This window comes from Pseudorasbora parva, chromosome 8 (genome assembly GCF_024679245.1).
Source record: "Pseudorasbora parva isolate DD20220531a chromosome 8, ASM2467924v1, whole genome shotgun sequence".
In the NCBI taxonomy this organism is placed as follows: domain Eukaryota; kingdom Metazoa; phylum Chordata; class Actinopteri; order Cypriniformes; family Gobionidae; genus Pseudorasbora; species Pseudorasbora parva.
This window is the reverse complement of record NC_090179.1, coordinates 32590097-32617529: the sequence shown is the minus strand read 5'-3', so window position 1 is coordinate 32617529 and position 27433 is coordinate 32590097. Positions and strand designations below refer to the sequence as shown.

General features: G+C 37.6%; 1 protein-coding gene across 1 annotated transcript; it reads right to left on the bottom strand.

The window, feature by feature from the left end:
- Positions 1 to 775: 775 nt before the first annotated feature.
- rab4b (RAB4B, member RAS oncogene family) lies at positions 776 to 23072 on the bottom strand. Its single transcript, XM_067450967.1, has 8 exons — positions 22885 to 23072; positions 10377 to 10457; positions 9226 to 9340; positions 9072 to 9134; positions 5759 to 5913; positions 5185 to 5280; positions 3400 to 3577; positions 776 to 803 (listed from the first exon to the last, which is right to left on the bottom strand). Exons 1-7 carry the CDS (start codon positions 22898 to 22900, stop codon positions 3462 to 3464), a joined length of 642 nt encoding a protein of 213 aa, XP_067307068.1. The 5' UTR covers positions 22901 to 23072; the 3' UTR covers positions 776 to 803; positions 3400 to 3461.
- Between the last annotated feature and the right edge of the window lie 4361 nt (positions 23073 to 27433).

Below are 27433 nucleotides of genomic sequence, written 5' to 3'. Positions count from 1 at the left end.
TTTCAATTAATGATTTAGCCATTAGCGGCCCATGCATATGATGTGTGAGGTTAAGTTAGACGATAACCTCCAACCCGAGCCAGAGCGGGGTGGCGGTAAACATCTGATATGCGCCAGATAGTGTTGAGCGAATTACAAGATCTGAACAGATGTTTCTTTTCCTCTCACCTTCTTTGAACTTTCAGAAGCTCTTAAAATGCATGGCCAATGCAACAGGGTAAATATCTGAGTGCATAAAGGGTTTTTTTGAGCTTTACTTCCTCACAGAAGTCCAATATTTGGCTCTAAATGATTATAGAAATCTTCATTTTTAGCAGATAAAAACTCCTAACATGCATGGACCAATTGTACGATCATTTGTCATTTTTGGGAACAATGAAACAAAACCAAAAAGGGGACATTCAATTTAACCAATCTAACAAAGATCTGATATGTCATGATGTATAAAATGATTTGGCTATAGTTTAAAACCTAGGAATGTTACTGTTGTTGTTAAAAGGTTTATCCCAGTCTAGTGAAGTCTAGATGATGGCTGTTGACTTTACAAGAAGGAAGTTTGTGTGCAAGAATCACAGAAGTTAAACACACACGCACAGTCTCTCAGTCAGGTTGGATTCACCTCTACTGCCCGTGGCCCCTCGCTAGGGGTCTCCCAGCAAAGCAGCCAGGAAGATCTGTCCTTGGTGAACAGCTTTCTGAGGTCAGAGGTCAAAGGTTGCAGATGGACTTCATAAGAAATGATCCAGATGTGTCTGGGTGTGAAAGGGTCACATTTGGGAGTACATACCCAGAGACACCCGGAGCTGAAAGGAGGAGTTCATCAACATTTTAAAACAGTACAATCCACACAAGCTGCGTTTCCATTACCCTTAACATTGCACAAATGTGACAATATGCTGATTGGAAAAACATGTAAATTTCGCAAAAACTGGCACACACACAAAAAAAAAAAAAACGGTTTACACTCGCATAAGATGATTTTTCATGCAATTTCGAAAAAGGAATATTTTGCAAATCTGCATTTAAAGGTCACCTGGTATACGTCAAATTCAATAATTCTTTAAAAAGATAGTGCGGTATATTTCTACTGCTTCTGACTTTTGCGGGAACCAATTGCAGACTGACGCGCTATTGGCGGGTTTAACATGATGACGGAAAGAGAAGCGGTGGGTCGTATGGTCTGATTGGTTGAAGGACTATCCAATTGCGTACAGAGTCATTCAAATAATGCTCGTTTATCATGCCTCTTGTGCAGTAGAAAATACAGAGCAGACTCCCCAGACCAGGGTTCAATCTTAAATTGAGCTTGGTCTGGTGATAGCCAGATAAGCTTTTCTTGCCATTAATGCTTGGATAACATGCCTAGGTCTCCGCTTAAAAATAATGGCTGCGATATACATAAATCTACTAACACCTGTTGCCATGATATTTGAAATTACTTATTGGGGGAGGAAAAAACGCCATTTCACAATAGTTTTTTAGACATAAATACCACAAAAGATTTGCGCAAATCTGTAATGGAAAGGCAGCTACCGATTATTACATAACTTAAAGTCCCTGTAAAGGCAATTCTATTAAAAAAAAAATCTAAACACATTATAAATGTTAGAAATGTATTGCTAAAACACATTGCAAAGACTGTGAACTGTGTAGTACTAAATTGTGGAGTTAGACCATTAAGCAGTTTTTCACCATTGCCGTGCTCTGGATTTTCTAGGCGGGGCTAAAACGGTGGCTCGATGATGCACTGGAGCCTCTGATCCTGGCCCCGCCCCTACTGTCGATGACGCACTAGAGCCTCTGAGCCTGGCCCCGCCCCTACAGTCGATGACGCACTAGAGCCTCTGAGCCTGGCCCCGCCCCTACAGTCGATGACGCACTAGAGCCTCTGAGCCTGGCCACCCCCCTACTGGTTATGAAGCACTGGAGCCTCTGAGCCTGGCCCCGCCCCTACTGTCAATGGCGCACTGGAGCCACTGAGGCTCATGCCTCATAACTAGAGCACATTCGCATCAGTTTGCCGCCCAATCGCGAGTACTATTAGTTACTATAGCCTACAGTTTGCTAGCTAGCTATGCCTTCGTCGCGGAAATGCATACTACCTGAATGTAGTCACTTACAAAATAGATCGGTGTCCTTATTTATATTTCCGAAAAACAATCATATCAAGAAGAGGTGGATTCATTTGAAGAGCCACTTTGAAGGAGAGCTGAGGATCACCAACAATTTCCACTGTAGTGATCATTCTACACAGGATAGTTTTATAAACAATCGTCGGAGAAAACTGGGATTCACTGATAATCCGCTGTTACTGGTGAATGGGGCTGGACCAACTATCTCCCTCCTACATCCCCCCGTCCCACCGACAGCCAGTGCCGACATCATCCGCAGTAATGTTACGTGCCCACCAATGAGTGTAAGTTTCCTTGTGAGCTTGTGTTATAATTACAGCAGGTAAAGTTAGTCCACAGTAACTAAATCCTGCAACGTGATTTTGTTTTGTTTATATACATCAATATGATTCCTTAGACAAATGATTTCAACTATTATATCTGTAAACCTGTATATATTATATCTGTAATATCTGTATTATATCTTTTAGTTTGATATCTGACTATAAAGTGGCAAAATACACTTTATTCTATGTTATTGCTAGCCTAACTTTATTTGGCTACATTTATGCTAGTTAACATTACATAACTAGCTAAATTGCATAAAACGGAGTGGGAAAAAGTACGGACCATTCTGTTGCAGATCGAGGGGGATGATGTTGGTTATCGAATATGTCAGTGTCCTCTAAGTTTGTTTCTGGCTCTGGAGACAAACATGTACGGCTTACCCAATTAAACCCAATTAATAACATCCATTCCGGCTGTAACGGTGACATTTGAGTGAGGCGGAGGTAGTTTTCCTGCGAGTGTTTCTGCGCAGCCCGCAGCCCAGCGTTTGAGAGCAGAGAATACTGCTAATTTTTTCAAGATTTTGATCTCTTATTTTATTTACTTGGCGACTTTTTTATCCTTCAAATTTTGCTGGGTGGTTAATAACATATTTTTCTGTGGTGTGACTAACTCAGATCACATACTTAATTTTGACTTTACAGGGTCTTTAAGCTCTAGTTATTTATGGTCAATCACTCCAGACTATAATTTGAATGAAAGAAATATATACTTTTATTTAGAAAAGACATAAAATGTATCAAAAATAACAGCAAAGAGATTTATAAAATAACAAATAAATGCTATTTTTATTACTTTCTATCCAAAGAGTCCTGGAAAGGTTAAGTTTCCACAAAAATATTTAGCAGCACAAATATTTAAATCATTGATAATAACAATAAATGTTTTTAAGCAGCAAATTGCAAAACATTTTTGGTAATCCCAGAAGCACTGAACTGACCTGAGGGGGGAGGTTGTGTGTGTATGGTCGGATGACAGATAGCGGTCAGGGTGTCCAGGCCCCTAACAGTTACACTGCTGCTTGGTCTGTGCAGCAGAGCCCCGAGGCTGTCTGAGCTGCCGCAGGGATGCGTCGCCGTACTGGATCCCAGAACCCATCCGCTCCGGGTCCAACTCACCTGTATTGGCACAAACACAACATTTAAACCAACAAAGCCTACTGTATAATGTTTTTCTAATACAAATCTCTAAGGCCTCTAAATTATAAACATGATCAAAACTTTGTTGAACATGTTAAAAACGATCTACTACATGCCTTGTCATCTGATTTATTAATCAAACAATTTTTGGGTCTCTGAATAAAACTACTTCAATTGTTGTGGTGTTGATTCACATTGTTGTAAGATTATTGTGCAGAGTGATTAGATGCATTTTAAATAGCGAAAGCTTAATTGGCCCTGACACAAAATGACCAGCTAGCATAATTTCACTAATCATATGAACAGCACATAGGAGAGTGTATACCAGTTCTAGTCAGGTAAAATTATTCAATCGTACTGATTGAATTATAGGAGCAGACTGAGTGCTTCAAATCATTTTGGTCTTGTTAGCGATGGCTCCCTCCAAAGACGTGCAGCCATCATCGCTTTGGATCAAAATGGCTTACATGCAAGGAAATTGCTGCAAATAATACTGCACATGAAAGAATCATTTACTGGATCCTCAATTACTTCAAGGAGAGAGGTTCAGCTGCACAAAAGCTTTCAGGACATCCCAGTGTCCAGCAAGGTCAGGACCGTCTGCTATCGAATTGTTTCACCACCAGTGTGGAGCTTGCTCAATATTGGCAGCAGGGTTTTTTTGCTGTTGTTTTTTTTGATAACAGCTTGGTGTCAAGAAGGGCAGCAAGTAAGCCATTTCTCTCAGAGAAAAACATCCAAGGACAGACTGAAATTCTGCAGGATTGGACAGCAGACGATTCTCTGATGAAACCCCCTTCTGACTATTTGGGACATCTGGAAATTGTCCAGAGAAGAAAAAGTGGACACCACCATGAGTCCTGTCGTGCCAATAGTGAAGCATCCTGAGACCATCCATGTGTGAGGTTGCTTTTCATCCAAGGGAATGAGCTGTCACAGTTCTGCCCAAAAACACTGCCAGGAATAAAGAATGGTATCAAAACATCCTATTAGATTGAAATTTTGAATCTGTGGCCAGGCAATACTCCAAATTTGAATCCTAATTTTACTCCAAATTTTGAACCTGTGGTCAATCCTCAAGAGGCGAGTAGACAAGCAGAAGCCTACAGATTTTGATCAACGCCGAGCACTAATATGGCATAAATCGCCATCAGTCCGGATTTAGCCCAGAAGCTGATATCCAGCAAGCCAGAGTGAATTATAGAGGTTATGAGGGTCAACACTGTAAATATTGATAATTTGCATACACTTAACATTTTTGCCAATTAAGGCCTTCAAAACACATGAAATGCTTATTATTCTCAAGTACACCATAGAAACATGTGAAAAAGTTATCTACATATGCTAAAGAAGAAAACTTTGAGAAACAGAATGTGCCACTGACAATACTTTTGGCCATGGATGTACCATGTGAGCCATAAAAACCTGACATATCAAATATGTTGACTATTATCAACCTATATGTTGTTTATTTCATATGCCAGGCTTTACAGAGTTAAACTTTATTTCTTTCACTATGACTTTACTGAAGCTTTACAAAAGCATTTACATCTGTCAAAAAAGTCAATAGTACATTTAACTCTTACCCGACTCAATCTTGTTGAGGATAGTGCGAGCACATTTGAGAAAGGCTTCCTCTACGTTCTCTCCGGTCAAAGCACTCGTCTCCAAAAACATCAGCTCTGGGTGGAGAACACAGTCAGGTAAACACATCAAAAACAATCATCTGATCATGCTGAAAAAGCTTTAGTGTTGTAAAGATCCATTTGGACACCTGTAATCAGGCTTGCTAAGCATCAGTTTCACAAGAATGCTTTAGTTTTAACAGCACCATCAGCAAGAACCAATGTATGGTGTTCAGCCCTCTCTACAGCACTCCTGTGACCAATACATAAGGGTTTGTAAATGAGCCGCTCATAAAAACCCTGCTGTTCAAACACGCTTACCAACAGAGAGGTAGAGAAGCGCACTATCTGTAGCGGCACACATCTGTTTGGACAATTATGAATACAAAAAGATCTCTCTGGATACGTGACAAACAGGTGCGAGAAGCAAATGAAAATGTATGTCGTGTCATGCTGAGAAGCACAAAGAGGCAAAGAAATATGAATACTTCCGGACCCATTTACAAAAGTGGTATGCATGAAGAGCAGCTCTAACCGTTCTCCTGGGCAAAACGAGACGCCTCTAGGAAGGTGACCTCACGGTCTGCATCCAGATCCTTCTTATTCCCGCACAGGATGATGACGATGTTGGGGCTTGCCAGTGTCCGTGCGTCCGTCAGCCAGTTAGTCAGAGCATTGTAGGTCTCCCGACTAAAAGACAGATAAAGACAGTGTCAAATTAATGTAGTGCTTTTCACAATACACACGGTCAAAGCAGTTTTACAGAAAATCATGATGGTAATCTTTAGAATGTCTTAATACCTTAATGCCCTATAGAAGAATAGATTTAGATCTTGATTTAGATTAGATTTTGCGGCGATACAAGCATTCATGCAGTTAAGATATACTATACAGTATATATTGCCCTACACTAGTATACTGTATGTATGTGGATTAAGTTGGAAAGTGCTGGGCAATAAAAGTAACAGTTTTGCAACAATATAAACACAGCCGTGATTCGCTACACTAATGTTGGACGAGAAGGCCTGGTTGGTCTCTGCTCTAATTCATCCCAAAGGTGTTCTATCTAAATGCTGCTAATTTGCAACAAAGATAATGGTATTTTAGTTATTGAGAATGAGGACACACGTCATGGTAGCTTGCTGTCACGTGACAAATTGGGCGGTGTTTGGGCCCGTCCACCATTTTGGGATCCGACGCTATCGGTTGCCAGGGGCAACACTGTAAGAGCAATACAGAGATCGGAGCAGGGAAGACGGCTCGAGGAATTATCATGTCGTTTAAACTGAGAAATTTAAAAATGGAAAATAAAAAGAAATGGAGGTTAACTACAGGGAGAAATTGCTACCAGCGCCAGGCAGAGGTATTTAGAGGAGCTGGATGATATCAAAAACGTCAATCCATACGAGCTGCCTGCAGCAGAATGGAACAGAGACCTAACGTTAGACGCTTTAACTTACTACCTTGCACGTTCCTGAAATGTTTCTATATATTTTTTGTGCATTCTGAATAATAAATAAATATATCTTCCCACTATCCTGCAACAGTCTAGTGCTCGTCCTCTCATTAACAGTGTTTTTCTCATACTGACCATATTTTATACCTGATGACAAGTTTACATTTTTAATGAATTTAACTAACAAAAAGGAACGCTTGTGTGCGCTGGTGCTTTTAGTCCAGTCTTAAGAAGACTAAATGCTCAGTACGTACTATAGGTCTATATTAATCATTTTGGCATTAACATGTAAATTACATCCAATAAAATGATTGACAATGAAAAATTACAGAATAGTTTTTAAAATGTTTAATACAAATAAAACACTCCAGCATGGCAGTCACTAGTAAGACGATGACTGACACCCTGTGGTGAAATAATGGCATATCATGGCATACCAGCAGCTGCTTTCTTAGATTGGCTGGGGTAGATTAAAACTTCATGTTCCATTGAGTTTGGAAAATTATGTACATGCTAATCATCAGAATATCTCTTCTCCAGTCTCTGTCTGAATCCAATACCTGGCGGACCATCCTCCCAAAATGGCGGAAGCGGGCGGGGCTTGGTGTCGTGACGACATCTCCTCATTATCAATAGCCAACCAACGAAAACATCACAAGTCACAAAAATTAGTCTAAAAAATATAGCTCCTCGACACAAAAAAAATTGTTGAGCTACTTTTAATTTCTAGCTTGTAAAATTTAAAAAAAAAATGTTTTTGGTAAATACTTTAGATATCTAAAGTTGTCTTTCTTACATTAACAGGCGTTAAATTATGATAACCTTTGGCAACATTTGTTTTAAGTAAACTATTACCGAATAGTAGCCTAAACCAATGTTTAAATAGCTATAGGAGACGTCCAATGAAAAGGAAACTGGTTTCAGAGGTAAGCAAGTTAAATTTTAATAACAATTATCTGCACAGATAAATTGTTGAGGTACATTGACTGAACGAATGGCCAGGTCGGTTTCTTATTCAATATTTACCATGCTTTCCACTATTCATAATCAGTCCCACAAAAACTGCCTTTATGAGTGAACCTCAACCCGATAGAACATTAAACATACTTCACTGTACTTCAACTGCGCTTCTCAGAAGTCAATGTCTGTAACGACCTTTGAGTGCTTTGAGAAACGGTGAGACAATACACGACTCATAATGCCCTCCACATTTCTTTACTGTGCGTTCGTCACGCTTTCAAGGAATCTAGTTTTGTTTGAGTCGCTGGTCTCCACAGCAACCATTAGCCTGAGTCACAGCAATGGGCGAAAGGGAGCGTGTTAAATGTGTTGTGAGAGTGTCTCCGGTCTGCAGCTGCAGTGATGGCAGTTCAGTGCTGAAGGATGACCCTCATCAAACACACAATCCATCACTGTGTTCATCTCTCTCTCACTGTGCTCACACCCCATCAAATGGACTCAGGGTTTGCCGTTCGCCAGAAGATGACATTTTATTACAGTGCTGTCGGTCTTTATTACTCCATTGTCTTTGTCTCCATTACCATGACAGCTGCATGGCAACCTGGAGATGATCCAATTCAACGCCACAGTCATTCTCTCTGTCTGCCTCTGTTTTTAGAAATCCATTTCATTTTTTCAAATTCAGCGTTTGTAATATCAAAATTTAGTATTTTGAACCCAGTTTATTTTAGGTTTCAGACATTTAACTACACACGTACTAGCAAAATAATTGTTTGTTAAACACTGATGTCTATGGAAGCTGCCATAATAATTATTTCAATTATAATTTGATAATACTAATGCTCTATACTAATGATAATTTACTCTATTCTTCACCCAGTCATTCACGACCATCCATTTACCACCCAATACATCCATGTATTTTGAGAGAAGTAGAAGAATTTATGTGATGTAAAACGTTTGCAAACTAACATGGCTCATTATAGATCAACTAACATAATTATAAAGAGGTTTAAATGACAAAACACTCACTTAGACATATTTGACTATCAGAATATATCAGATAGATCAAGACAAAAAAAAAAGGTTTTAAAAGTTTAACTTTTGTTGTTGTTTTTTTTCCACTTAAATTCTGCTGTGTATTGATGTCAGTATTATTACATATACATACATTATAAGTACATTCTACTGTACAATAGTCATATATTTCTGTCAAAATTGTTGTTTCTGTGTGTATATTTCTCTTAAATGCTCATTAAGTCAAGTATAAAGATGAAGTTCATGCCCTTAGAGACAGGCAAATATGTGCTTGAGTATGTGTATTAGAGGAAGCCATAGCATTCATTCAAACGGAGACATGCAGAAAAAAACTATTTCTTTCCACTTCAAAATGTGTCTTTCCGGTCAGCTGACCCCACGGCAACCGCCTTACCTTGTGATGTCATAAACGAGAAGAGCCCCCGCTGCACCACGGTAGTAACTGCGGGTCACTGACCTGTAAGAAACAAGCAGTGAATGACCTCCACCAATCAGAGTCAGCCTACAGCAGTGAGGATAACCTAACAAACCAAATCACAGGCAAGTACCTGAAGCGCTCCTGCCCAGCCGTGTCCCAGATTTGTAGTTTGACCGTTTTGCCACCAACGTTGACAACCCTGGAGCCAAACTCAACGCCGATGGTGTGGTTAGAGTCCTGTTTGACTGTGACAGAAGATGCTCAGTAAGCAGCAGATCTGATGGACTGCTTAAAGAGGTCAATCATACAGTTTGATGGCATTTTTTTCAACCAGAATTAATTTTTTCATGACAATCTTCTCTCAGAGAAATACGTTGTTTTTGCTGACATGCTTTTAAGCCTGTAACGCAAATGTTCTCTTCGCATATGAAATAAGATACAGCACTTTCCTGCTCTTACTCTCATGCTGTGGGTTTGCTGTCAGGTCAAATATAGTTTAAGACGCCCGCAACCTTCAATAACAGCCTCTTTGAAAATCCTGTTTTACAAAACAATCCAGGCGGAAATGTATGGAAGCTTGTTTCCGAAACAGAATAAACATTTAAAAAGATAATTTACTGCCTATCTTGCAAATCTGAATTCTGAAAAATTCTGATTTTTCCCCCCTCAGAACTGCGAGATATAAGTCAGAATTGACATAATTATAATCCCAAAATGCATCTAAACCGTGCAATTGTTTTGCTTAACACTGTGATTTGCTGCATGATTTCAGCATGCACATTTAAATATCCAAAATCGACAAAAACTGAAAAATAACAAAAAGATATGAGCTCTGAAATGTAAGGGGGTTTTCATAGCACATTGAGATTTGCTTTAAAATATCATGTACAATTTTATTGATAACACAATCCCTGTAGACTTCCTTAAGGCAATGCATATTCCATTTCATACAACACATTTACTTGTTTTAGTCTTGAAAAACAACTTAAAGGCAGGGTCATTCATAATTAATTCAATGTCTAATACATAATTACTAGCAATTGAGACTATTTTCTTAATTTTGTCTCTAAATTAAGATTGGCATTGGATTTATTAAGCTTACTGACAACATAATTTCCATTTATTGCTTAACATATCCACATTTTAAAAGCATGTACAGCAACTCTGGTTTCCAAAGAATTACCATTCAAGACTCCCTTTCTCTCTGCTGAATGCTTTGAGAATTAAAGGTCATGTTTTAATTCAAGTCTTTGTGAGAGTGAGACATTAATATGGGCTTACACTTGTTCTCTATGAACTGGTGAAGGAGGCATGATTTCCCAGTCCCAGCACTGCCAATCACCAGGAACTTAAACAGGAAATCTGAAACCAAGAGGGAGAGAAAAAGAAAGAATCAATATCACTGTTGAGTTGCACTGAGAGAATGTTTAAAAGGGATGTTTTGGACCCTTCATTCTTATGTCTGTCTAATTGAGGCGTGTATTCTTCAAACAATTAAACCCATCTTGAAATGTAATGTTCGAGGAGTATATTTGGGCCAATATTTTATGAGATTACCCTCATCAGATTAAAAGGAGACAATAGAAAGCATGATTTAAAACAAATTCACACCAATAAAAAAAACTAAATGTGCTCTCTCTCTCTTGTCCATGTCCTTGTTAATCGATCATTGGTCTATTACTAATAATCACACACCTTGATCTCTAGAAATTGCGCGCAAACCTGGTAAAAAACTAGAGGAAACGTTTGACCTCTGTAACTGCAAACAAAGGCTACTTTACCAAATATTAACATTGATTTTCTCAGGTGTTCAAATACTTATTCACAGCTGTATCATACAAATAAATAGTTAAAAAAATCATACATTGTGATTTCTGGATTTTTTTTTAATAGATTATGTCTCTCACAGTGGACATGCACCTACAATGACAATTTCAGACCCATCCATGATTTCTAAGTGGGAGAACCTGCAAAATAGCAGGGTGTTCAAATACTTATTTTGCTCACTGTATAAATAAAAATCACATTAGTTGACCTCATATATATCATTTGCCTAAATTAGATATATTGAAAATACTGTTTTCACAGATTTTTTGAGGTTTACAGAGATGATAACAGTATAATTTTCAAAAACTTGCACTTTAAAAACCCATTTCAAAGTTTGCCTCTCAAGCCACCAAAATGCCATTGTCTTGTAAATGAAAGGCCAGAAAGCAAAAAAAGGTTCTGTTGAAAACAGTGTCGTGTATGTGGCCCCTAAATGAATAAATGGAGCTAGAGTGATCAAATTCAAGCGTAGTTCAGGCAGACCACTGATCGCTAAATGTTATCAGCTGACGCTCAGCTGAATATTATTCTACCTACTCTAATCAACTATAATATTTAAGGTCATTCAAACTCATGTTCCTCAGTCTGTCGCACAGACATTTACACCCACCTCCACCCCTTCATTATCGAGTATTGGATTCTGTGTAGAACTCCATTGTCACCATTGTATCTTTTTCTGTAATATATGCTAAGTAACTTTTGGTTATTATGAAAGCTGGGGGATTATGTTTCAAGGATGCATCTTGAGCTGTCTAGTATGGCAGCTCGAGCATCTTTGGCCTAAGACTTTCACCAAATCAAAGATTGTCAATAAATTTCATTCTCAAAGTGGTCTTGACTAAACTAATAATTTTTACAACAGAAATCAATGAATTCTGAACTTGCTTAAATCATCCAGATCTGCTGTACAGCCAAAACAATCCTGTTATCACTGTAAATATTTGAAACGGTCTGCATTGTAAAAAGGGCTATACGACTTATTTATTGATTGACCACTTCTCCTACACAATCGCTCTAAATCTAATAACATTCTCATCCCCATTACAAAATAGGCTTTTATAGGCTATTCATCATTTAACACAAATGTTAATAAACTAGTTTTACAAATTGCAAAGAAATTAATTTAAATCCTTGCTGAAGACACAGGCACTTTATTTATGTTTCACGCAGCTACCTGATGAGAAACGCACATACTGTACGACGGAGCCAGACTCAGAGGTCACATGACCCATTCTGTTTACGACACCATTTTGGCAGGAGGGAACAGCTGGTGCCAGCATGAGATTCAATTCAACGGAGTTCACTGCACACTTTAATTCAAACGACAAAGACTTGTACATAGCAAAACTTTAATAGTTTATACATTGCATATCTAGGGCTGACGGTGGCAGTTTTTTTTTTTTTTATCACCGCGGTGGTCTAGGGCTGTGTCGGTTAACATAACTGCACCCCACAGTTGGTAAAGCGCCACTGCGTTGGCTGAGTAGTATCGGTGGTGGTCGACCAAAAAAATAGTTTTTTTTTGTATGTGAATGCTGTTTTACATGAATATTATGACAGGAGTGAAGCACAAAACACTTTATTTACAAAAATAAATAATAGGTTTACAATTAAATGTTACCTAGGAGCCATGGAAACATTCATGCCGAACGAGATATTTTCTTTACATCTCTCAAGATTTGAGGAAATTAAATAAGAGATTCCATGTCCAGTAGAATAAAATGGAGTAAGCCTTATTGTTAATAAGGCTTTAGTACAAAAGTAATTAAAAAGTAAGTAAAAAGTATTCAAAAGTAGTTAAGAATGAAGAATAAACTGAAATTCACGGCATTCAACAACTTACTACGATAAAATTATTTCCCATTGCTTTCTCCTGTTCTGATATTCTGGTGTACATAAGCCGTCCATCATGTTGAAAAAGTAAGGTTTAAACAGGTTTTAAATTATGTTATAGATACTACAATGCTACAGCCGCTCTAGCGCTCCCCTGATTGCCTGCCAAAACGGCGAAGTTTAGGCTGCGTGACGTCAACCTCCGGAGCTCTATAGATAGTTTCATCTGACGAACGTGCGTTGCCGGTTACGCCTGGCAGAATGACATGATTTTAATTTTTAAGTGAAATAATCCCTTTAATCCAATTTATTCTAAAAAAAAAAGAGGTGAAGAAGCGTGTGCAGGCACTGCAGGTTGGAATGGGTGAAGAAAAGTGTCAGGACTGTTGTGTGATAAAAGTGTACCAGCAAGAATGAAAGGAAAGGTGTACAGGACAGTAGTGAGACCAGAGATGTTGTATGGTTTGGAGACAGTTGCACTGAGGAAAAGACAGCTAAAGATGTTGAGGTTCTCTTTGGGAGTGACGAGGATGGATAGGATCAGGAATGAGTACATCAGAGGAACAGCACATGTGAGATGTTTTGGAGACAAAGTTAGAGAGGCCAGTTTGAGATGGTTTGGACATGTTCAGAGGAGGGAGAGTGAATACTGCCAATAGAGCTGCCAGGCAGGAGGTCAAGAGGAAGACCAAAGAGAAGGTTTATGGATGTAGTGAAGGAGGACATGAAGGTAGTCGGTCTGAGAGAAGAGGATACAGAGTATAGGACTAGATAGAGGCAGATGATTCGCTGTGGCGACCCCTGAAGGGAACAGCCGAAAGAAAAATAATACAATTTATTCTAAAAAAACAAAAACAAAGCACAAGCTTTCGTGTCAGGTTATGTTTCAGTGCTAAATAATGGCAGAATTGTGTGTTGCGACTCATCGGGACCCAATGTGAGAGCCACCAATCAGAGTAGTTCCTGAATGTCAATTGATTTTTTTGAATGGTTAAAATGAATAAAGAATGTGCTTGGTGCAGAAGTTCAGAGGGGTCAGAGAGGGTCTTGACCCTGGCCCATGCTGTAGGATTCAGCAGCTGAACAGTGTGGGACAAGAACCATCCTAAAAGCTCTTTGTGTTGAAAGAAGACAGATGAATGTGTGGGTATGACATGCACACAAGCCATAACAGCTGGAACAGAGGAGGGTTTCAGTGTTACAGGAGGAGGATGTATGGAAATGTCTATGGTTCATAACTGAACAGCATGTACATTCTCACTGAAAGGAAAGCATATTAGAGCATTTTAGACAAACATCCACTGTTACCAAAAAGGCAGCATCATAACGGTCATGGACATCAAAAATGATTTTGATCAGTCTAAATAATATACAGTCAACAAAACTCTCCACGCAGCACAAAAGATACACAGCACACGAGAATCATCTATTATTAATAGGCAATCCATGTTTTTCATTATCACTAATTATATTACATGAGTTCCCAAATCTCCAGATGAAAACCAGTCAATAAAAACCTGATTTTCTCAGCTTTTGGTTCAAAGTGTTGCCTTTTCATTAAAAAAAAAGAATAAAAAAGAATGCATGAACCTAAAATAAAATGTTTTTTGTTTGTTTGTTTGTTTGTTTGTTTAAAAGCAGAGGTTCTGCTCTTTCTTTTGATATAATTGTTCAAATATTCATATAACAAAATATTCAGGGGGCCATGAACATTTTATGGAAAAAAGAAGAAAAAACCCAGGTACTGACTGACAACTTAAAAAGAAAGAGTTTAAATCAAACTTAAATTGATATAAAATGTCTTTTTTAAATGTTAGATTAGATTATTTTCAGTATTGAATAAAGTGTAACAATTTAAAATAATTGTTTCGGATACATTTTCAAATGTTGAAAACTGCTTCCTATTCTGTAAAACCACAATACATGTTTTCAAAATTGTTTGATTAATGTTGATAAATAGCATTTATTTGGAATCTTTTGCAACATTATAAGTGTTTTTTTTTTACAATCACTTTTGTCAATGTAATGCATCTTTGCTGACTAAAAGTATTCACTTTCATTTGGGGGGGGGGGGGGGGGGCACTCAGTTTCAGTCTATCTTGAGTACCTATAGAGTAGTATTGCATCCTTCACATCTCCGAAAAGTCTTTAGTTTTATTATATTTATAAATGAAAGATAGGCTGTACCGAGTCTTTTCGGAAAAAAAACGAGCGGCTGGAGGCGTATCGTGTGGGCGGAGCTAAAGAATCACGAGCTGATGAAATCTGACATCGTCATGTGTGGAAAAGAAAACGTTACTCTAAATAAACCATGGCTATCAATCAGATTCAACTAATACATATATGATCCAGAATCAGATCCGGAGGCTGAAATAAATTGAACAGGAGAAACAGCAACAGCAGGACGTCCGTCTCTGTGGTATGGACTGTATTTAGTGGACTGACAACATTTGCATTTGTTTACTCGTGGTTTATGAGGACATGATTCGGTTTATGGACTGTTGTATGCGACTAAACCTTAGCAGTAGCTAGCAAAACGGTTTTGCACGTCAGATAGTGTATAGAAAAACAATGGAGTAACGTTAGCGCATTTGAATGAAGAAGCACGCTTTGTGAGAACGTCCTCTAGCCTAGGTTTATGTTTGGGTGGTTTTACAATAAATAAACTGACATATTAGTCAGCTAAAAAAAATGTATTTAAACACACACCATACATTGCATGCTCCATTGATAAATTAACTAACGTTATACACGATCGTGTTGTTTACTGATGTTTACTTACACGACGATAGCCAACAACATAAGTTAGACATTTGAAGCAGTTTTACTCACGCCTGCTTCCAAAGCACGACCGTGAACCTTTATCGCTAGGACCGCTCCGTCAAAAACACACTTCTTATTGATTTCATGAAGTCCTGTGACCGCAGTGACCCACTATTGCAACACGACTGAAGCGTGATGTTGTGATGCTTCTCGTCACTTCTGCATTCAAATCGGTTCAAACACAGCGCTGCCTTACTGGAATGCTATGCGGTGCATTAAAGTCGTTTGACGTCACCCATAGGAATAAAGTTGAGCGTGGCGTGACAGAAGTGTTGCACGGACGAGTGGATCTGCACCTGAGTGCAGTGTTTACAGCCGTGCATTTGCTCTTTCGCTCTAGTGACGCACACGTGTGTGCACCCTTCCGGGAGAAGAGCTTGTACGGCCCATACAAGGACCTTCCGCTCTGTCGACATCAAGCGGACCCATACTGGAAAAAAACTCTCCGAAACTTGTGAGAAACCGGAAGGAGTATTTTTGACACAGAAAAAAATTGACCTTTAATTGAAAAAATATATATAATAATTTTGTAATTACTTTGTGCATTCCCACAATCCCAGAAATAAAAATTACTACAGTAAATAATATTCCACAAATACACTGTTTTTACTGTATTGCAATAATGCCATTAAAAATCTTTCCAACCCCAAACTTTTGAAACGTCGTGTACAAATACCCTATCTAATGTAAGATGCTGCACTGTTTTCACAACATGATCCCATCTACAGAGCCTTAAAATTAAGTTTAGATAGGACAGCTAGGTTTTGGAACAGATCTATAATGAATATTCTTTTATTATGGAAAAAGGTAAAACCTGCAAGGACACTGAATGGATAAATGACTTCCACAATCACTCCAACATGACATTTAAGCATAATAAATCATATTCAATTAAGTGGTCTAGACTCAGACAGCCAGCTAATGGGTGCTATTTCTGGTGCGAGTGTGTACTCTGACAACATGACCTTGAGCTTGTCTTCATGGAAAAGCAATTGGTGGCAGCCAGTCTATACAGATACTAGCACCTTAAACATGAGATTTTTGACACTTTCAAGTTTTAAAATGGTTAAGATGAAATTATGTGGCCGCCTGTCGATACAAAATGTATCAGTTCCCTGTAATACAAATTTGGGGAAGTGAAAAGGTTTTGAAAAACAATGTCAAATATCAAAGAGGACTGATTAGCAGGTCCAAGTTTACTACTATAAATATGAACTGCCAGTTTAGATGCAGAACAGCACTAGTATGAAATCCAGGTCAAGGCACTTCAAAGTAATAGTCAAACCCATACTCAGCTACAAAACTGCAAACTACATCAAAGATGATGTAGCAAGAAGTAACAAATGACTCATTTTTCACTTCCTGCAATGGGAGTTTGCTGAAATAATGAGACATAATACTCCACAAAGTAGGGTTGCATATTCATTTAAATAAAACCAAAATCACAAGAAGGTTGCAATTGAATTAATATATATGCACAGCATGTTTCAGAATGAAGCATGGCACTGCCTTCTCAGTGTTTCCTCTAGGATTTGGGTGATATCCAATAGAACACATCCCCTTCCCCCGGGTGGTTAATCCTCCTCAAGAATCACAAGCACTCTCATACAGGCCACTTTCTGAGCTGAGGATTTGAAAAATAAAAACCATTTTAAAAAAAATTGACCAACGATCTCTGTCAAAACCATTTTCGCAAGATATTTATTTCCATGATTTTAGAATTTAGATTTGAACTGCCACAGTAAGAGAAGGCTATATTCATAATCTATGGCAAAAATACTATTATAAATTACTTTGGATTTGAGCAGCAAAAGTTGCACAATAATTGAATAAAATCTAGTAAAAATAAAACTATTTTTAAAAAAGTATGAATTTGTTTTTAGTGGGGAACAAATAAAAGGTAAAATGTTAAGCATTGCTCTTCATATTATAAAATAAATTGAAGAAAATTTATAACTTATTATATTTTAAGTTATATACATTGTAAAATGAAAAGACATGTATTTTAGAGCAGAAGAAAGGACAGAACAAGATAGGCTGCTAAAGATCTTTTATTTATTGCATTTTAAGTATTATAAAATGAAAGGCTTCAATATGTTATAGAGTGACAAAGCGCTTATGTGCAGACAGTGCACAGAATGATGTGCAGAATGATGCACTTGAAGCAACATAGAGTCACATATATTGTATATTGGAGTCATGTATAGTGCATAAAAACTGTATGGTACTTTACAATTATTTTATTATGCCTTTTAGTGGGGATTAAATATAGAGCACACAATATCGGCCGTCACTGAGAAGCTGGTTTTGGTGTGGCGACTGATTCTTGCATAGCTCATTATCTGTCGGCTGAAAAAAGTGCATTTGGGAACACAACAATCTTCCAATACTTGCAATGAAAAGCAAAAGGACTCAATTTAAATATTAGTAAATAATATTAGTACAATTATTACTAAATTCTTAAGTACTTGCTTTTTTTTATAAAGATATATTAAAATAGCCATATTGATATAGTCTATAATACATTTTTTGCCACATTTTGCAAACAAGCAAAGTTGGATTTTAAAAATCAAAATGCAATTTAATTTCCCCCTCAACAATGAATAGCTCTCAACTTGACCTTCCACTTTCCAGGCAATATCACCATTTATGTAAGGCTTGTTTTTTGTTACATACAAAATTCTTTGCAAAAACAGCAATATTATTTAAGAGATAATTTCAGTGGCTTTGGGCCTTGATCTGTAACAGTGGGACAGCTGAGTAATACTAGGTCTGGTGACAAATACAGTGAAGTCACTAGTAGTGATCTCTGCATGTTGTATCCTGAGCGAGCAATGGATTGTCATTAAGTGTGGCCCTGGAGATTGGCTAAGGATATCAATATGCCATAGAAGAGCAATTACAGTGCCAGGGTAATGCTCATTCGTTATTGGCATGGAAAGGTGATTTGTAGGCCAAGTACAATGAAGCAGACTCAGTTTCACAGGGGATTGATGGGGGGTTGGAGGAGAGAAAGGAGAGATGTGAGTGAGGGGGAGATTTCTGCAACATGAAACTAGTATCCATATTGACTACATGAATATTTTATCATCTACAGCACAAATACATCAGTCGATTATCAGACAAAAGGCCTCTCTGAAGTCTTCAACCAGTGACTTAAAAGAGCCACACATGCTTTATGGTTACATTCAGAATAAAATATAGATGTATCTATCTCTTATTGCATATCACACAGTATACTATACTTTCCTATATCTACATGACAAGAAAGATGTTGAAAACTATCTAGTGCATTCGGGGATAAAGTCTGCTTGCAGTATGCTCCAGTGTATAATGTACTATATGGCAAATATATAACTAGTTCATTCATACTGGTATCATTCATTGTAAAGAATGATAAATTTTTTTTTTTTTTTTTTAAATAATAATTAAAAAATAAAAAATTTGCCAAAAAAGAAGTGCATGAAGTATATAGTAGATAAACGATAGTAAAAAGAGTATGCTATTAAAGTTTTAGGGCACTGTAAAGTCAACAGGAAACTGCTTTTGCAACACAATTTACTTGCATTTCTAAGCAAAGTATACAATGGGTGGGGGGTGGGGGGTGTAACAGGCAACGCTTGATTTTATCCATTGATTGTGTCGTAAAAAGTGGTCTTTCTGTGACAGATGGTTGTGACAGGCTTGGTGGCTTTTAAGATTTAGAAATGGAAAAAGAGATTACCCATTGATTATGAAAGCAAAAATATGTTTTCTTTGGAAGAACTTGCACTGATAAATCATTAAATGTAGTTCAAAATGTTAAATTCTCTCATAATTTACTAACACACAGTCATCCAAGTCATCCATTCAACCACACACAGGGAGTGTGTTTACATGCACATCATTAAGCTGATAATTCACAAATATCAGCTTATTGAAATAACCAGTTTTCCCCGTTTACATGCAAAGCAGTACAACGCAAGTAAACCGTGTTTACATGACTTTATTAATAAACCAGCCATGTTTTTTCATTGTAGTGACGTCAAAAATAAAGTCTGTATCTGACTCAGAGTATTACAAAATGTTACGTCAGTTGTGATGTTAAATAAAGCTTGCAAACGTGTCAGCGGGAGATTCACGGCTCATATTATCCAAGCGGCAACCTCCCGCAATCTCTCTTGAAGCCAATACGGAAGTAATGTAAACTGCAATTCATCGACTGGCCACTGGAGACAGGCTCCAGAAGGGAGCAGAATCTCATTGAGCCCCATGTTAAAATTTTGAAGAAAAAAAACGTGTTTACAGTCTGGTGCAAATTGTGGTTTTGGTCTATACGGCTAATTTTGACCTTCATGACAAATGTGAGGGGGTGAATTTTTTTATAACTCATTCGTTTACATTATATAAAGCCGACCACATCCCGCCTTTTTGCCCATTTTCTGTTATCTGGGAGTGACACGCATTGACTCGCTCACAAGATGGCAACGCCTAGTTCGTCTCAACTTTAAGCTTCAGAACGGCTTATCGGAATCCTATGGGTGACGTCACGGACACTACGTCCATATTTTTTTACAGTCTGATATTATCCCTCATGCAGTTAAAGATGCAGCGTTTTGAATTAGCCTCTTCTACTTCTGCTGCATGAGATGAGAACACATCTTAAAATAGTCTGCGTTTGTGATATATGTTCTTATTTCATGCAAAATGCTAGCTTGCTCTGTCTGGATGCATTTAAATACGAAATTGGGGTAAAAAGCAAAAAACTACCTGTTCCAACCGGTTTATGCTTACGCCGTTTATGACCGTACTCCGATAAAAGAAAACGGGTTACCGCATTTACATGACCATGTTCATTGTCGGCTTATTAGGCATAATCGGCTTAAGAACGTGCACGTAAACTAGGGACGTGCACGTAAAATGCACCGATCCAATACTCAGCACCGGTATCGGCTCCGATTCGCCATTATTTACCAGATCGGGTATCAGTCAGACAGGGCCGATCCAAATCCGATACTGTGCGCATAATATTGTGTATTATTATTAAGTCCCATTGCTCCACAAAAGGTTCAAAAACACTTGTAGGTTTAGAATTTTTTTTTTTTGCAATGTCAATCTATTTGATAATTTTTTTCTTCAACAATATGAAATTAAATTAGCATAATATGCATTATATATATAAAAGTGGGACAAAAGTAACAAATACTACTTTCGTCCCGACAGGAAGCCCTGACATTTAAACACAATTTACTTTTATACTGAAAAACTCTGAAAAGACAAACCTTCAGGATGTGTAACAGCAATACATAATCTGTAGAGTAATCATTAATGTGACACATGAAACGAGAAACACAACTTGTAATTAGAAAAAAAAGTACCGCTTCAGTAATTTACTTTCCGTACTCGAAAACTAGTATTCCCCTAGTATTTTTGTCATAGATTGTGATATATATATATATATATATATATATATATATATATATATATATATATATACATACATACACACAAGTTGTCTGTATTTAGTAGATTGTGTTTAACTCACAAAAGAGTGATTATCAGTTCAACACACTGAGGTTTAGTAATTCTACATGAAATTTTTAAACAAAACTGCATTGGTACTGGATTGGTATCGGTATTGACCTATACTCAGAATTTTTAATAACGGATCGGTTCTGAAAAAATGGTATATTGTGATTTGTGCATCCTGTAAACGCACCCACTGACCTCCTAAATATATCTGCATATAAAAATATACAATCTATAAAGTGTTCAAAAAGGCATTTCAGCAAACCCAGAAACTAGCATTCACTGACTTTTTTTTTTTTTTTTAATAAACAAACAAACAAACTTGTTCATGAAGAAACAGAACAAACAAAACATGTTACTGGACTGACTGAATGAAATTGGCAGTGGATCTCATTCAGAGCCAAACAAGAGGGGTCACCTCAGACTTTTTAATGAATCAGTTGAGTGAATGATTCAGTGACACACAGAAAGAGCTCACCTTTGACTCTTTCACCTAATGGTGTAGTAACCCGCAGATTGTCACTGAAAAAATCAGTGAATGAATAAGGAGTCCTTTTTTTGAGAAGGATTAAATATTTGAAGGATGAATCGAATCATTAGAGTGAATCAAAATGCCAGGCAACAAAACCATTATAGCAAAACACTATAACAATAATTAACAGGCAGAGAATGTTTATGATGGGCTAAAACTGGTGAACAGCACCACTCACCTTTGCAGAACCTGATTTCACCAATGCAACATGTTCCATGAATGTTGTTCGATGATCAATTAGGCTTGAGGGAATAGTTTACTGTTAATGTCAAGTTAAGGCTGTTATTCATCTATCAAATCCCTAGGGATAATTTATAGGGTTTGGATTAGGGGTTGGAAGGGAATATCAGATATGGTTATGATTATGATTACATTTTCGGATAGGAATGTTTTTCCAGGGCTAAAAAAGTATGTTGACCCAGTAACATGTCTAACTCTGCAAAAGCAGGACATGCATCACCTTTACTGTAGTTTACAGAGCCTAAGACTGTCAAAGACACATGTTATTTCTCTAGAAGCCTATCTATCAGGTAGTAAGGATATGAACTGTGTTGTATTGTACTGTAAATCGCCTACAGCACTTCTTAGTGGATACTGTGCGTGTATATATTTTGTTAGGATTATCAGCAATTATCTAATCAGGTTATCAGATTTTACACACACACACACACACACACACACACACACACACACACACACACACACACACACACACACACACAATATATATATTTTAGACATCATCACTATGACCAGTGCAACATTAAGCGTGCTGCTGATCTGACAGGCAATTTATAAATTGAAATTAATCACACACACACACACTCACTCACTCACTCACTCTCTCTCTCTCTCTCTCTCTCTCTCTCTCTCTCTCTCTCTCTCACACACACACACACACACACACACACACACACACACACACACACACACACAAACTATTTAGACATCATAACTATGACCAGTGCAACATCAAGCGTTCTGCTGATCTGACAGGCCCATCTGACAGTGTATAAATTGAAATTAACTATTAAACAAATATATTTACACACAGACTGGCCACGTCAGAACTACAGGTGTGAGACTACAGTTATACTGTGATACTTGTACGTGCTAGTGAAAATTAGCGTAAAAATATAAGGTTTGGTTTGGTGTCAGAAATTGTTTCCATTATGATCATGTTGATATCAACACGCGCGCGCGCGCACGCACGCGCAAACACTCTAAGCAGAATCACTAACAACAACACAATTAAACTGTCATTACCGTACGTCTCTGACATGTCGGTCCCACCGATGAAACCAATAAACCGGGCAGACGATACTCTTTATTCCCTTCTTCAGATAAACGCTTTGCAGTGTTTTCGTTTCTGTGTGTAGTGGTGGTAGCCAACAGGCTAACTGCTGCTAACGCCTCTCGCCGTTTCCTGTTTTACAACACAAACCTGCGCGTGCTCAACGTGCTCGCGACACCGGAGTGATGTCATGACGCGAATTTGTCATTTGTCACATTGTCCATTTGTCGATTTACTACATAATGAAAATAAAGTAATAAGACATTAATTATTAAACAATACATTAAGAAACATTTTAGTTAAGCACTCGATTTTATAATGGATATGTTTTAGCTGTGGTGCAAAAAAAGCCTAACTATATAGTAAGTATCTGATCACACTGCCCTGAACATCGGCGGTCACACTAAAAAAGGAACATTTTACGAAGCTTGGAGATTCAAAGCATATCATCGTCCAACAAATAGGCCTTTCATTTTACTTTCATAGCCTAATCATTTATCGCTGCTCCCACGAGTCACAAAATCCCGGCTGCGACTGAACAATGTTAGCCGAACAATGTGGCAATAAAGCCACACACCAATACAGCCTATTGAAGCCTGCATATTCTTATTGCTTATTATCCGGTTAAAATAAGCTACCCTAAATAGAGTTCATAGTATGAACACACGATGGCAGTCAAACTCCGTGTTGTGTTGTTCATTGCTAGGGATGATCCACGGTGTAGGCCAGTGACTACTCATTTGATTTGATTTGATTCAAGATTTGCTAAACATTGTCTACACTTTATTAAGATTGTCCACTTTAATTCTACTAACTAATTCTCATTAGAGTAGCTAGACTATAGTAGCCTACTTTTTTAGGTATATTTTGAAAAGAAAGAAAAATACCCAATTTGACCATATTGATGCTGCTCTTGTTGGGAATAATCTTGTGATGTTAGCCTAAACATGCTAGAATCATAATAATCACTGCAATAATTATCCACTCATAGACTCTCAAGAATTTGCCTATTTAAATCCAAATATTGTTCATTTATTTTTCTGGTCCAGCAGTATCTAGGCAACTTATACATAGGGTAGCCTATAATTGCATAAATCAAGCAAGTTTTGTATTAAAAGTTCCCTCTGCTGAAAACTAAATAGAAGTGTTGGTTGCAAGTCTTTGGCTGTACTGATTGGCCTACATTCTTTTTGAAGCGCAAGATACTGTCATCTTCTGTTCTCTTCTGTCCACACATTCCTTCATGCACACTCCGAGGGGCCCGGTGCACACGTCTTCAAAGCCCTTGTCATGCCGGACCGCCGTGGGCCCACAGGTGATAAATTACAGATCCTTCTGCCACTATCTATGATTTCCTCCCTGCCTTTGTTCTCCCATGACAGATTCCCCAGCATGTTTTCTGAAAGGTCTTTTTCTCTCAAAGATTAAAGGGAGGAGGGAGAGCTTGCCGTATGGAGCACGGATGTTTTCTTAATATTGTCTAAACTTTGAATGAAAGAGGGGGTGCTTTTTCAGACCCCAATGCTTCATGGTCTGAAGGCTCTGCTGTACTCGTGCTAGGCTGTAACACCATAACACTTTCATTGTTTAGACTATGAGTTCTCCATGTTTGTGACCTTGGACAAACCTGATAGTAGTACAAGATTAGGACCAGGTCAGTCAGCCTTTTCTGGCGTTTGTGTGTTAATAAAGAGACATGTCAGGACGTGTGTGTGAGTGTGAAACCTGCAGAACTAAATTAGGCTTATAGCGGCAATAATCATAGCCCAAATGTACTTCTCAGGTTGATAAGAGTAGATGAAACAGATGAAAGAGTAGATGCTTTTTCAGTTTTAATTATGTTTTTAAAAAACATGGTGCTTATTCCCATTTAGGGGCAGAACACTGTGATAATATTTAAAGATTGAACATTAAAAAGGCCTTGTTGCGCTGATATTGTGTTGCAAGCTTTGTGGTATTTTCAAAGTGAAAGTGAAACTTACAGTTTTTACTCTGGTTGTTGTATCACTGCAGTTTGGAAATTAAATGTCAAGTGAGTGGCATGCATGGTGGCGATAACAAGCAAACGGCAGATAAAAATACATCGGTTGAAGCAATAGATATAAAGATATATCCTGTATGCAGTGCTGTACCAGGGTGGGTTACCGAGCACAGTTAATACATCAGAAAAGCCACACATATGGAGATGGTTATGTGATGCAAATGTGAAAATGTTTTAGTTTTCAAATCATGCACATTGTACAAGGAACAACAAAAAATAAGTCTTTATTAATTAATCGGCCCATGTAATTTGTGTGAAAGGTTACTGGTTTTTACTAACACTAGTGTTCATTTCAACTAAACTGCAGTGACTTGTATGTAAGTGGAAAGCTTATAGTTATGTAATTCTCTCTTCTTTTTTTACTGTAGTATGTGGAAAAGTATTTAAACTATTTTAAAATGAAATTCCACTGGTGTGTCTGTGTTATATTTGTTTGAATTGCATTTAAATGCATTCTTCTTTCTGTCATTCCAATTCAAATTCCAATAGAGTGCAACAGTTGGGTTCCAGAAGTAAAAACTTTTCTCCATAGGGAAACTTAAAGTGAGTTCAGAGGTTGTAAATACATATAGAGTTTGTTAATACGTTCTTTAGTTGAAAACATCTGTTTGCATTATTTCCAATGTATTTTTAAAATACTATTGTTTAACAGCTGAATTAGTGGTGTAAAACTACATTCCCTCATGATTATGTACAGAAAATCACACTAATTAGAGAATTACAGTCAGTAATAATTTGTGTGTGTGTGTGTATATATATATACACACACACACACACACACACAAATATTTAAATAGTTGGACAGAATATATATATATTGTGAATAAAAAAGTCTTGTATATTCACAATAGAATATAGGTAACATCAAATGTTGAAAGTGAGACATTTTGAAATGTCATGCCAAATAATGGCTCATTTTGGATTTCATGAGAGCTACACATTCCAAAATGTTGGGACAGGTAGCAATAAGAGGCCGGAAAAGTTAAATGTACATTTAAGGAACAACTGGAGGACCAATTTGTAACTTATGAGGTCAATTGACAACATGATTGGTATAAAAAGAGCCTCTCAGAGTGGCAGTGTCTTTCAGAAGTCAAGATGGGCAGAGGATCACTAATTCCCCCAATGCTGCGGCGAAAAATAGTGGAGCAATATCAGAAAGGAGTTTCTCAGAGAAAAATTGCAACTCAAAAACAACTCAAAAGAGTTTGAAGTTATCATCATCTACAGTGTATAATATCATCCAAAGATGCAGAGAATCTGGAACACTCTTTGTGTGTAAGGGTCAAGGCCGGAAAACCATACTGGATGCCTGTGATCTTCAGGCCCTTAGATGGCACTGCATCACATTAAAGGAATGCTACTGTAATGGAAATCACAACATGGGCCCAGAAATACTTCCAGAGAACATTGTCATGAACACAATCCGCTGTGCCATTCGCTGTTGCCGGCTAAAACTCTATAGGTCAAAAAAGAAGCCATATCTAAACATGATCCGGAAGCACCAGTGTTTTCTCTGGGCAGAGGCTAATTTAAAATGGACTGTGGCAAAGTGGAAAACTGTTATGTGGTCAGACAAATCAAAATTTGAAGTTTTTGGAAAACTGGGATGCCATGTCATCCGGACTAAAGAGGACAAGGACATCCCAAGTTGTTATCAGCGCTTAGTTCAGAAGCCTGCATCTCTGATGGTATGGGGCTGCATGAGTGCGTGTGGCATGGGCAGCTTACACATTTGGAAAGGCACTATCAATGCTGAAAGATTATCCAAGTTCTAGAACAACATGCTCCCATCCAGACATCATCTCTTTCAGGGAAGACCTTACATTTTTCAACATGACAATGCCAGACCACATACTGCTTCAATTAAAACATCATGGCTGTGTAGAAGAAGGATCTGCAATGACCAGCAGTCCAGATCTTTCACCCATAGAAAACATTTGGCTCATCATAAAGAGGAAGATGCAACAAATAAGACCTAAGACAGTTGAGCAACTAGAAGCCTGTATTAGACAAGAATGGGACAACATTCCTATTCCTAAACTTAAGCAACTTGTCTCCTCAGTCCCCAGACGTTTGCAGACTGTTATAAAAAAAAAGAGGGGATGCCCCACAGTTGTAAACATGGCCATGTCCAACTTTTTTGAGATGTGTTGATGCCATACAATTTAAAATCAATTTATTTTTCCCTTAAAATTATACATTTTCTAAGTTTAAACATTTGATATGTCATCCATGTTGCATTCTGAATAAAATATTGAAATTTGAAACTTCCACATCATTACATTCTGCTTTTATTCACAATTTGTACAGTGTCCCATTTTTTTGGAATCAGGTTTTTAGATCTAATCTAATCTAATCTAATCTAATCTAATCTAATCTAATCTAATCTAATCTAATCTAATCTAATCTACTTTAAATAAATAATTTTATATTTCTCACTATTTTGATATTTAATGCTTCATTGGATTGTAGTTCTT

Coding starts and splice junctions, on each gene's coding strand:
- rab4b (XM_067450967.1), bottom strand. Junction 9,341..10,376: donor CCAGTTCATAGAGAACAAGT/GTAAGCCCATAT, acceptor CTTCTGTCACAG/TCAAACAGGACTCTAACCAC. Junction 5,914..9,071: donor CTCGTTTATGACATCACAAG/GTAAGGCGGTTG, acceptor TCTGTCTTTTAG/TCGGGAGACCTACAATGCTC.